Genomic DNA, 13,655 nt, shown 5'->3' with positions numbered 1-13,655 from the left:
GCGTATGTAGTTATATATATAAATACGTCAAATTATAAGTCTATATATTAAATCAACGAGGTATCATTTAGTTAATATAAAACCCATTAATAGCCCATAGTTTAATTTCTACAAGTGTCGTTCTTTTATCCAAACCCCAATTATGGTACAAAGCCCAATTACCCAATTTTAGTATTTAGCCTAACATCATGATTACTTCGGCATTAAATAAGCATAATAATAACTTAGCTATGAGACATTAAATTAAAAAGATTGAACATAACTTATAATGATTAAAAATAGCGTAGCGTTACACGGATAGAATTTCGACTTACACCCTTACAACATTCGCTAACATACCCTTATTATTAGAATTTAAAATTAAAATTAAAATTAAAATTATAATATATATTTATATTATACGAGTGAGAGATAGAGGAAAGATATATGGATATATGATCACCAAACTGCGAAATTTATAGGCATGTGGCCAGCCACCTACTGCCATGCGATCGCATGGAAAATGCTCTTCCAGGCCATGCGATCGCATGGCCTGCTTTTCCAGCTCACATGTCTTTGTTTGTTTATTTGCCGACGTTTTAATAAATAAATATAATATATAAATAATTTTAAGAATTATTTAAATATTATATTATATTTATGTGCATAGTTGACTTGTAATTTTTAGTCCGTTGCGTCGAGCGTTGAGAGTTGACTCTGGTCCCGGTTCCGGATTTTCGAACGTCCTTGCGTACAATTTAATATCTTGTATTTTGCGTTTTGCGTCTTGTACTCTTGTAATTTTGAGACGTTTCTCATCAATAATTTGAACCACTTTGATTGTACTTTGTACTTTTAAGCTTTTTGATCGTTTGTGTCTTCAATTCGTCGAATCTGTCTTTTGTCTTCACCTTTTATTATTTAAACGAATATTACTTGTAAATAGAACAATTGCAACTAAAAGCTTGTCTTTCTTGAGGGATAATGCTATGAAATATATGTTCATTTTTAGCATTATCAACCGTAATCGTCATGGAATTCACAATACTTTGTTTTATCCCGCTTACCAAATTCTGTAAGCGGAGTTGGAACCGCAAAGGTCGCGCACACTGGTTCGGTTGCCAAAATTTCTTTGGGCGTTTTAGACAAACTTTTAAGCAGTGCATAGTTCTGATTATTGATGTCGCGCTGATTATTGTTTCGATAATTGCCACTTAATTTCCCTTTATCATTCCTGATAGGACCACCGCTAGGATACCTTTCACGAGAGTTGTTGCCACGATTTTGATCACGCGAACGATCATCATCGTCTTTCCTCTCATTGCGTGAACTAGCTGTTGGAATATCATTATCTTCGCCACTCCGCATATAGTCATGGCATTCATTAAGCGCTTCAGCATAAGTTGTTGGGACCGTATGGCGCAGATGCCTTACCAGTGTTGGATGACGTTCTGAGTTTATACCATGTATGAGTCCGGAAATTTATTGCTCTGGCTTGAGATATGGTATGCGCAGACACTCATTTGTATATCTTGTAAGAAATTCACCCAAAGATTCCTTAGATTTCTGCACAATATCATGACATTCGATATGAGTGCGTTTGCGTGGCCTCTGATTCTGATATTGCAGCAAGAACTTCGTCCGCAGATCCATGAACCCGGATATGCTACCTGATGGGAGCTTATTAAACCATTCGCGAGCAATGCCCTGCAGCGTCATGGGAAATATCTGACATGCGACCGGATCCACCCAGTCTTGGGTGCGCATTGCGCCCTCGAAACGCTGCAGGAAGTCATCCGGATCAGTCAAACCATTATAAGTACCTAACGTATGAGGTATCTTTGGCGCTGATGGAAACGGATATGCAGTTATATGCGGAGGAAACTTATCAAAAGTAGTTGGTAGCTCGAAAGGTGGTTTAACAGGGTCACCTTTGAGCCCTGCGAAGAAACGCCTCATCATATCCTGAACAAAATCAGGTTGTGAAAATAGGTGGACCATGTCAGGAGGTGTCGCCTGCATAAATTGGCTTGCAAGATTCGCCTGCCCCTGAATATTTTGCCAAGGCTGCCCTGGCGTCTGCGGATACAACCAAGGCTGATGCGTTGGGAAAGAAGGCAGGCTTGCCGGCGCAGAGTATACGGGTAGTTGAAAAGATGTCGAAACCTATGGCGCAGATGCCTGCGAGGCCTGAGGATATGCCGCTATAAGCCCAACCGTATGCGCAGTGCTTTGCTGTTCCGCGGTTATCGGCGTCCAATGAGAATTGTCATCCGAAATGACACCGAACCCCCAACTATTAAGTAATGTCTGCGCATCCGCAGGAGTCAAAAACTGCGAAATTGGACGCGGTGGTTGCCAAGGTTGCAACGGTGTAAACGATAAATTCTGCTGAACACTCTGCGTCTGCAGAGGGATTGAAACCGTGGTACTATAAATAGGTATCTGGCCGCAGCATACCACGTGCGGGCCTACTGTTTCACCGCTAGTGCCCACCAAGATGACCCTTGGATCCACCGCCGAAAAATCCAATCGCGTGGTGGTGACTGGCGAGTTTGCCCTTGGTGGTGTGATCCCATCTGGATATATCGGCTTATACCTCTGAAAAGGCTCGCCGGATACAGGCGGTTAATATGGCGCGTATCCCGCCCCCGTAGCCATAGCTTGCGTCTGCTGATTACCAGACGGCGTGTTTTGATTATCTGTTTGAGTACGTTCCGATGATTCCCCGGAAGTCATGATACTCTTAAATAAAAAATTCAAAATTTTTTTTGAATAATAAGCCTTATAATTCAAAACTTTAAATGAAAAAATAAATAAGCATGTCTTGAATTAGTTCGGCTCTCAATGAAAGCACCACTTGATCATGCATATTTTTGCCATAGGGTTTAACATGCCTGCTCAATACGTTAGTGGGGTTTAAGGATCTTAGAACGAGGCTCTCTGGTCCGGCTACCGTGAATAACCCTGGCCGACTTGATGATGTCGGCGGGGTGGCCAAGTGATTAAGTCCACCTTTAATGACGATCGTTGATTAGAAGGCCCCAAATAAGGTTGTAGGTGCTAGTTAATCAAGAAACTAACCTGTTAACCTTGAGAAGATGCTAGATGATGTTGTTACGTAAGGTGTATGCTAGGAGATGACTACGTAACGTGATGATCCCTAGAATGATAGTTAGGGTTTGTATATATAGGCAAACCCTAATTCTAGAACCATCCGAGATAATGGCAATTCTTTCCATAACAAACTTCCCCGAATCACGGATTTAATTATGGAAAAGATATTTACTTGATAGCCAAGTAATCGCTGTACCGGGAACAAAGGCATTGGATACGAATCCGCATACCGCATAACGCACATAAGCACACGCATACGCACGCTAGTGGGTGCCCGCATACATATAGGGTGCGCATGCGGGTTGCGGTATCATTACCACTATATTTCATTGTTCTAGTTGGGCCAAAATCTATTTTAAATGATGAAGGTTACATGGAGTGTTCTGCTACAACACACTTCCATTTTTGTTTCTATTAAAATAACAAGTAGGATGATGTTAATAAACGAAGGATGATCACGATGATGAATATATGTTAGAGATAGTTATGATGATGGTATAGGTTAATGATAACATAAGATGATGATAATAGTTTAGTGATGATGACGATGGCATGATTATGATTATGATTATGATTATGATTAGGATGGTGATTAGATGATGATTATGATAATGGGTTACGTACGATGATGATGATTATGAAAATCATGATGATCAAAGTGATGATGATGATAATATGATAGTTGATGCGAACAATGATGAGATGATATATGATGATGATAGGGTATAAACATAAATTTTTATAATTTTATTATAATTATAATTATTATTATTATCATTAATAATATTATTATTTTTATGAATATTACTATTATTTTTATGAATCTTACTATTATTATTAATTTTAAGAATACTATAATTATTATTATTATTATCTAGGGGTGTTCATCGGTTCGGTTTTCGGTTTGTTCGGTTCGGTGTATTCGATTTTGAATTTTTTTTGGGCAAAACCGAAAATCGAACCGAAAACCGAATTCAAAGTTAAAACCGAACCGAACCGAAAACCAAATTCGAATTCGGATTCGGTTCGGTTTTCGGTTAAAACAGAATATTATGAAAAAACTTAGAACGATGGTAGTTTAAGTGTGACGTTACTGATATCTTAGTTATTTATATCCTAAAACAACGACGTACTATTAAATTATCAAGAATTTGATGATTTATTAATACTTACAGTTTAATTATGACGTTTACTGCTTTCGTTCTTAAGAAGAAGAACATAATAATTTGAGTAACATAATTATAATGTGAGCTACCAAATCGTCATATGGGTAAGAACATGTTTTATTGATTGGATCCCTAATTATAGTGACACTAAAACATAAATATATAAATTAAATATATAAAAATTTTCAATTCAGTTTTGAATTCGGTTTTCGGTTAAACCGAATTCAGAATTTTCAAAACCGAAAACCGAACCGAGAACCGAATTTGAATTCGGTTTCGGTTTAACTCGATCCGAAAACCGTTTTTCAAATTCGGTTTGGTTTTTTTTCGGTTTGGTTTTCGGGTTCCACGATTTCAAACCATATACTGACCACCCATATTGTTATCACTATTATTATTACAAATTTTATCATTTTTATTATTATTATTATTAACATCATTAAATCTAATTATTATTATCATTACTTTAGTATTATTATGATTGTTAATTTTGCAAACAAAGAATATTTATATATAAAAATATATTTATTACGTATATTATAACTATAATGAAAACAATTAAAACTACAAATTTTGGGGTGCATTTTAGTATATAAGAGTAATAATAATTAAGACATAGATGGATGGGTATTTGTGTTATTTTATATTTTTACACGGACTTATGTTAAAGATTTTATATCTACCTACTTATAAGAAGAAGGGTTTTATTACTGTAGCAGCATCCTAGCTGCTCTATCGCTCGCTCCTTGCACTAGCACGTGTCGACTGCCTATCCCTCACTTTCTCCAATTACGTGTCGACTGTATATGACCTCTATTTACCTGCTTTAACAACAGCTACTTTCACCATCTCTCTAGCAAACTCAGCAATTGACACCACACAATACTTGATGACACCGCCTGCTTGCCCATGTATTGTTGACGCTATTAGTTCAATTTTGTTCATGTGTTATTTCCTTTTAGTTTGCTTATCGCTTATTCCGTTTTTCTATATTACTTCCAACTCTAACTCTTTGATATCATATATATACGGTACATGATCCTTTTTATTGATAGCTTGATCCTTTTTATTGATAGCTTGTGTAGTTTAATCGTTAGCTAATTAAGCTGGTTTTGGAAGAGACAATTCCTTGAATTAACTTAAGAGGATGGGGAACCCAAACTATTATAAACTATTTAATTTTTACTACCACGGCCGATGTGGTATACAACACTACCCAACACGCCCCCTCACATCGAGACGTGCACACATGGGCTCCCAACATCACACATTTGGCTCGTTTGGCTCTGATACCATAATGAGTTTAATAGACTTGAGCCCAATTCAACCCCAAAAGTTAACTCAAGAGGATGGGGAACCCAAACTATTATAAACTATTTAATTTTTACTACCACGGCTGATGTGGGATACAACACTACCCAACATATTGCAGGTTTATTTTGGGGTTTTTTTTTAGGTCTGGAAGTGGGTTGGTTTGAGTTGTAGTAACTTCAACATGTTCATGGATTCAACTTACAGTAGTTGACAGGTAAAATTCACTTTATGCGTTTGAAATTTGTATGCTTGACTTTGTTTCTATTTTTTCTTCAACGTCTATTAATAGGTTTGATATTTACGTATTAAGGCTAGGAATTAGATTAGACCGATAGCATGTTATTAATCGATTAAGTAGGTTTATAGCGATGCAGGGATAAAACAACCTCTGTTACCGATCATATAATCATTTCAAATTTCGTATCTTATTTTTCATCTTTCTGTGTAGTCTACGAAAGATGTAACAAAAGTTGAAGATCCATTTGATGCACCCATTTACAATATACCAGAGAAGCCAACGACGTTTACGTAAGGAACTTCCTATAGTGTTATTATTCTTGCAGGGCTTGGAAGTGCTGCAGTAGAATATGGTGTTTTTATAGAACTTATATTCGAATAAAAAGAGCAAGACTTGCTCACGTTAATGTAAAAGATTTGGAATCATACTCTTCAGTTTTAAATACATTTTATACATAGTATACAATCATTCTCTTCTCCAGGTACAAGGTTTTTAACAAGGCTCTCGACAATATTCAAAATGGTAGTCCGGTTTTTCTTTGTTGGACTTGTAATGTTGTATGGATGTGTGCTTTATAGACAACTCTTGATCCATCTAGCTTTTTATTTGTAGCAAATTAATAACTCTAAACTATTTTTATTTCAAAGTATTGACTACCAAAACAACTTACTTTTTTTTTTAATGGATACCAACCAGGTTAGGGTCAGTTTGGGTCTACCTATTAATGAATACGGCCATGAAAGTAGAGATCGCGCTGCTTACTGCAAATTCCTAATAGTGTCTGGAAGGATGATGATGGTGTTGAGCATGTTGAGGTTACTATTCTTAACTCCCAAGTTCATTGTCATTTATATTTAGGGAATTACATATGTTATTTAAAAAAAAATAAAAAATTAACTTGACAACAAAAATTGTATCTCAATTAAGAGAGTTACTTGACTTACTTCAAAGATACCGAGTAGTTAAGAAAGGTACTTTCAAAATTATTATTACTTGACAATTTTTCCTTTATTATTTACTCACTGGCCTTTTGTCTTTTGTTTTGATATATATATATATATATATATATATATATGGAGGTTAATTTTTATATATGAGGGCCACTTGGAGCCGGTAAAATTTCCACCTAATAAGATGTTCGAAGACAAAAGAGTATAAGCAAGGAAGTTCATGTATATTCAAGTAGAGATTAAATACACCAAAAATCAATCTCAACAATTCATAAGTTGTCATAATTATAATTCTGATTTACCCTTGATCCTATTCAAATTCAGTTTTATGAGCCTCTCAGAAATTTGCCTTTATGTAGCCGGGTTGGTGAGCGATATGGTTTTTTGTCCATGTTTGTTAGTGTATTATATTTGCGTGATGATATATACACAACCAATTTTTACAAATACACAACCAAATATATTTTACAGTATTGTACAGTACAACACTGTAAAGCATGTTTGATTGTGTATTTGTAAAAATTGGTTGTTTGTATATATCAGTACCCATTATATTTAGTTATCCAAAGGAGAGGAAATATTATGTATCATATGTTATTAAGTAACACCTATGGGCCGTACATATGTACGGCTAAAATATCTACTAGTATTTATATTTATATTTATATATTTATATACAATATACAAAGAAGATAATAGTATTCCCCACTCACCAGTCATCCTCAATGCATCTGGACGGAACTAGAGTCGGAATAATAACCTTTGATTTTGATGACTTGTGTGCGTAAGTAGTGACGTATACTGTACGAAATAAATCCCTAGGTCCTTGAAAATATGTAAAAAATTAACCACAATCTTCACTCTATAAATACATGTCCTTCTCGTAATCCATCCATAATCGTAGTCATAGAATCATAGTCATAATAGTAATAGTAATTCATAAACTGATAAACCCAACTATCGTCTTCACCTATTTTCATTTATATATTCACCTATAATCATTTATCTAAACATCGTATCAGAATGCCTGCTTCGTAAGATCTCTCTCACTCACTATTTGAATTTTGATTTTTCTTAATATGATAATAATATTTAATATTAATATTAATATAATATAATAATTTAATATTATATAATAAATAATAATTAATTTAATTCAACTAATTGAGTTTGTTATTGATTTATTATGGATGTATGTGATGTGATTTTGCAGAAGTGTGAAAGAAGTGCTTCCACCAGCGCTGGATTCTACTTCTCAACCACCATCCCTCTTTGATGGAACCACTAGGTATTATATTTATAATTTGTACATGATCATTTTCAATTGAGAAACCTAATTTTCTGTGAGATGATGATGATTCAATTTTGAATTATGATTCAGAAATTGAATTTATTGTTTTAAATACTTTTTTACTCATGTAGAAAATAAAAAGTTGTGAATTACAAATTGCAGCTTCGTTTCATAATGATTTGTATTTGTATCTCTGTAAAATGCAAAATTGTAAATCAGATCACAATTTCGTTGAATCAAATTACAATCATTGAATCAAATTACGATATTTAATCATATAGGAAAGATGCTGTGCATTAACTTTTGGGGCTGTTATGCACTCACTTTTTAGATAAATTGATGCACTAGTCCTAAAAATTTGATCTCACCATTTTCATGGCGTCTAGTTTGTATCGTTTATTTTTCATACTTTCTAATTTTTTAATTTTTTATTGATTTTTATTTTTATTTCTATTTTTTTGTTATTTTATTTTATTTTTTATGTTGTACTCTTTTTTTTTCTTTCTTTCCTTCCTACTTTCTGGCCGGAGGTCCTGTAAGCAATCTCTTTATCCGCCGAATAGAGAGAGGACTTTCTCTACTCTTTATGGAGAAACGATTTCTCTTTATTCTAGGATAAAGGAAGGATTGTCTACGATCAACCTCCCCATACCCCACATAGGTGGGACTGGGTATTGTTGTTGTTGTTGTCGTCGTCGTTTTTGCTATTTTCTTGCAGTAAGATTTGTTTTAGGAAGCATACTAAATTATGATCATTATACATGATAAATTTACTTTAAGCCTCAATCTGTATGCAGTGATCATGATACCCGATGATGATAAAAGTTCTTTTTTTATTTTTTACTGAAGGTTATACATAAGCTACATTTGCCCCTATGCACAACGTGTTTGGATTAGCAGAAATTATAAGGTAAGAATTATGATTTATATTCATGAGCCCTGATTGAGTTACTCTTTTTGTTGGATTATGGTCTTAAAAGCCAAACTGAGGCTTATGGTGGTTGTTAGTAGAATTATAGAGCTGCAACAATTGACTGAAGTTAGGAATAATATAATTATAGTTTCATACTTAACCTCTGAAAGTTTGTTATCATAATTTGTTACATATATATCATCATTTTTGGTCCAAGTATTATGACGAAAAAGAAAAATCGAGACATTAGAACTAAATAAAAGAGACTGTTTTAGACCAGAGCCAATTAGCCAAATTGCACGAATCTTCTAACAATTACATCAATCTGTTAAATATGGGAACTACTATCGGTGATTTTAGTGTCATCCAACAATCATTTTAGGTAGTTGCGCTTTACGTGTAAGCAAGGTTTATTGAGTTATACATATTAACGGGTTTGGAGAGTGCGGAGTGCACGCCCGTAAGAGTTGACTTGATAATGCGACGAAAATAGCGGGGTCAAGGGGGCAGCGCCCGCTTGTGGGGTCAACTCCCAAGTGAGCGGGCAGTGAGCGGGCAGGGGTGAGGGGCAACGCCCCAAAACCTCAACCGTAAAGGCACTCTACGTATGTTGAAAAGGTGTCTGCCAAAGGGCTTTAATCTATACTCCGTATAAATCTAACTTTTTGGTCCAAGTATCATCATACCCTATTTCTAACAGGAACTTTAATCTATGCTCCGTATGAATTTAACTTTTTGTTGATTCAACGTCATCTTTTAAAAAAATATCAATTTACAACTTGTATACCACGCAAATGCGTATGATTACTCCTACTTATTGTAACTTGTAATATTTTAAGTAAAAACAAGAACTCTATATGTAGGGACTATAGTTGGTATGATTACTACTAATCATTTGGAACTAAAATTGCTTTTAAACCAAAACTTTGATGATACTTAACTTCCCAACTATCGGAATGTTAATATGTAGGGATTACAAGACAAGATCAAGCTCGTTGCTATAGACCTTGAGAATAGACCTGCATGGTACAAGGAGAAAGTTTACCCGGAAAATAAGGTAACACTTAAAATATATTGCCTACCATTCTGCTTTAATTTGGTAGTCTATTCTAATTTCAATTTCAATGAAACAGTTTCAAGGGTTCCTTTAAAAACCTAGTTAAGTAGGTTATTTTTATCTTAATATTTTACAAAAAATTTATTTTAATGTAAAGTCATCTGTTTAAGGCAGTACTAGCTCTGTTTTTCCACGCATACTGTTATTTTTTCTTGATAAATTGATTATAAATGTTGTTCTTCGAGCATCTAAATATACACCATGTTTATCACATATAGAAATGTTTCTCCTTACAGTTGATACAGCAATAGTTTATTGATGAAGTTTTATTCTTTTAAGGTGCCGTCTCTTGAACATAACAACAAAATTATTGGAGAGAGCCTGGATTTGTTGCGATATCTTGAGGAACACTTTGAAGGGTCCAAATTACTACCAGAAGTAAGATTTAAGTTCTGTCGTAGTCAAACTTTGACCTCCTTCATCTCCATTTTGTTTCAAAATGGTAACAAGTTGTCTCATGAAAAATTGCAGGACCCTGCTAAAAAAGAGTTTGCTGAAGAGCTATTGACATACACTGACACTTTCAATAAAACAGTTATTTCTTCGGTTAAAGGAGATGTAGCTAAAGAAGCTGGTGTGACTCAAACTTTTTCTAAATCTTGTTTGTTTTTATCGGCTGTACTTGATGTGTGATGACGTTTTGTAACTTGAAGTAAGTTGATTAAAATCTGATATTGTGGTCAGGTGTTGCTTTCGATTATTTGGACTCAGCTCTTCAGAAGTTTGAAGGTCCATTTTTCCTTGGAGAAATCAGTTTGGTGAGTGTTATTTGTCCTTATACTTTGATTCAGTGTACTTAATGGTTAAGTTAATTTGGGTTATCTTTATCTCCAAAAGTAAATTAAATAGAACTAAATTCAGCAATATTTCCAACCCAAACAATAACAGCCTAAGCAACCCATTTTGTTCAAGTACTTGAGATCATAGGGTTGAAATCATAGGGTCCAGATGGTTAAGAATCGCCCAAGTGGGTTCAAATGGGGAGTAGAATCTTGCTGAAGTGAATACTCTCTTACATAATTACATAAAACATAGCCGTTAAATTAAACCAAATTTTTAAATTGATTTCATAAAAAAGATTTATTTATTTTGGTTTTCAGTTCTAGGTATTTATATTCTAGTTTTAATTATCGGTATTACCATATTTTTCACGTTTACTAGCATCATAATTTTAATACACAACTTCCTACGAGTTGGTCTTTTTATAATCAATCAAAGTGTTAGCAACTCATTTAATATATTAGTTGTTTCTGAGATCATGCGAAAATGCCCGTTTGCAGAATTGAGTGTTCTGACCCGTCATCTGACCCATTATGATATTTTCAACCTGCAGAAAGATAAATAGATTACAAGAAAGTTAGCTAAGAGAGAAAATGAGTCAGCTTAAATTGTGGGTCAACCTAACCCAGATTTACTTGACTTGTTCTAACCCATACGAAACATTAGCTGTTTTAACCCGTTACAGAAACTCGCCCATTTTACCATCTCTGTGCAGATGAGTTATCTTCTAATAACTTGTGAAAACTGACTTGTTTTTGCTACAAACTTTCGATTGCAGGTGGACTTTGCGTTTATTCCCTTTGTAGAAAGGTTTCAGGTATTTTTGCAGGATGTATTCAAATTTGACATTACCTCAGGCAGGCCAAAATTAGCAACATGGATAGAGGTATTCAAAAAATTATCCTCAAACTTTATAACAAAGATTACATCTACATCAAGTTTGAATTACTACATAGATTTTTCATTTAAGCATGATAGTATGAAACCATCCTTTATATGTTAAGACAGTCTTGTACGGTTATAGTTACTATAAAACACTTGTACGCAGGAACTGAACAAGCTCGATGAATACACAGTGACAAAAGCTGATCCCGAGTATGTTATCAAAGCATACAAAAAACGCCTTCTGGTTAGTACCTTTGTGCAGTCTGTATACACAAATTTTTTTTTTTTTTTTTTTTTTTGAAAGGCAAGTTGTTGGCATCGAATACTCTCATTTGCCACGCACGCACGCGCTTTCGGGCAGGAAACCCGAACCGCGTTACAGGGATCCGAACCTTATACCATCCCGAGGGGCAGGCGGTCGGACCTGGGTCCTAAATACGGGTCGGTAAAACCCACAAATATTTTTAAGGAGAGAGACTCAAACTTGAGACCTCCCCACCCCCATCCCAATGCACAAGTGCAAAGGGATGAACCACTAGACCACAAAGGTGGGTTCATACACAAAATTTATTGTTTTCCAAGTATGTTATGAACTTATACATCATACATTAAAGCTGTATCTCTTTTGAAAAGAAGGTTTCAACGGTTTTGTTTTCTTTTAAAACTATACAATATTCTCATTTCTCCCCATATCATTGTTGCAGGGCCAGTAAGGTGGCAATTTACCTCCCGATAAAGTGTTGTATGGTGAATAAAACTGTTGGAGTCAAGAACTGTTCTTGAGTCTAATGGACGTTTCAGTGTGTAGACTGTAGTATACAACTATTATTAAGTGTATTTGTACTATATAAACATATGAGTATGATTATGTTTTGCATAATTTCATACTAGAAATTTTATTTGGAGTGTTGTGTTATTTTCTTTAATCGTAGCTTTGGAATGGGCGGTATTCGAATATCTAATAAAGTCTTCATGAGCCTATTGTCATAAACGTTATAGTCCACATCGTTATAAAAAACATGGGCACGTTAGTACGTTACAGCACAAGCACGCACCATACACGATATTAATAGGGAAGTGAGAAAGATACCATTTCTTTTGATGCATAAAATAAGAGATCATGCAATAAAGAATTGTACCATGCAGCTTATTATACTAATGAAATTGTGTTTATCATCTACCATACCAAAATTCAACTTCAAAACCTTATGGTGTATGTGTACAAGTTTTAAAACTGTCTATTCTATGTTTTTTGGTTATATAAAGTATAAACTACCAATATCTTTGTAAGTTTTATAAGTAGTAAATCAAATGCACATACTAGACGCTTATAAGCCTTTAATTACTAATATATACAATAGGTTGTTTTGAAGATTGATGCATTACAAATGTAAATTTGAATGCACTCACAAACTACAAATCCATTAAATTGTCAAGCTTAAACTCGAGCACAAAATACAAATTTCGATCCACTACCAGACGAGCTCGGGCCAACTACCTATTAAACGAGACGAGCTAAGATTTCTGTAGCTCATCTAACTAACTATTAAACAAGACGAGCTAAGATTTCCAGATACGGAGTACTATACTTGACTGAGTTCGTTAACATAAACACGTGTATTTCATTCATAGATAAAACATATAAACTATAAGTAACATCATGAGTGCCATTTTTTATTCACATATTTTTTTATTTTATTTTTTTTAAAGGCAACGCGCACAAAAACCTAAAGCTAACACGAATTTATACACCACGAAATGTTCTAAGCAGGACTCGCACCCTCAACCTCAAGGTTGTAACTTGTAAGGGTGACATCGATACCGCCAAAGACGGTCACGAGATCATTAATGGAAACCCTGTATGAAATTGATACGATTGTATCAGGAAAAAAATAGTAAGTGTTA

The 13,655-nt window shown here is 34.6% G+C and overlaps 1 protein-coding gene and 1 pseudogene across 1 annotated transcript; both read left to right on the top strand.

Annotated features, from left to right (window-relative positions):
- The first annotated feature begins 1,712 nt into the window (after nt 1-1,712).
- On the top strand, nt 1,713-7,323 carry LOC139889495 (probable mitochondrial import inner membrane translocase subunit TIM21; annotated as a pseudogene).
- A 311-nt stretch (nt 7,324-7,634) lies between these two features.
- Nucleotides 7,635-12,634, top strand: LOC139865797 (glutathione S-transferase L3-like). Its single transcript, XM_071853901.1, has 10 exons — nt 7,635-7,798; nt 7,978-8,052; nt 8,905-8,965; nt 9,939-10,025; nt 10,365-10,463; nt 10,557-10,659; nt 10,770-10,843; nt 11,644-11,751; nt 11,914-11,994; nt 12,455-12,634. Exons 1-10 carry the CDS (start codon nt 7,788-7,790, stop codon nt 12,461-12,463), a joined length of 708 nt encoding a protein of 235 aa, XP_071710002.1. The 5' UTR covers nt 7,635-7,787; the 3' UTR covers nt 12,464-12,634.
- Nucleotides 12,635-13,655: the final 1,021 nt, after the last annotated feature.

Source organism: Rutidosis leptorrhynchoides, chromosome 1 (genome assembly GCF_046630445.1).
Source record: "Rutidosis leptorrhynchoides isolate AG116_Rl617_1_P2 chromosome 1, CSIRO_AGI_Rlap_v1, whole genome shotgun sequence".
Classification (NCBI taxonomy): domain Eukaryota; kingdom Viridiplantae; phylum Streptophyta; class Magnoliopsida; order Asterales; family Asteraceae; genus Rutidosis; species Rutidosis leptorrhynchoides.
Note: the sequence above shows the minus strand (reverse complement) of the source record. Positions and strands in the feature narration are given on the sequence as shown.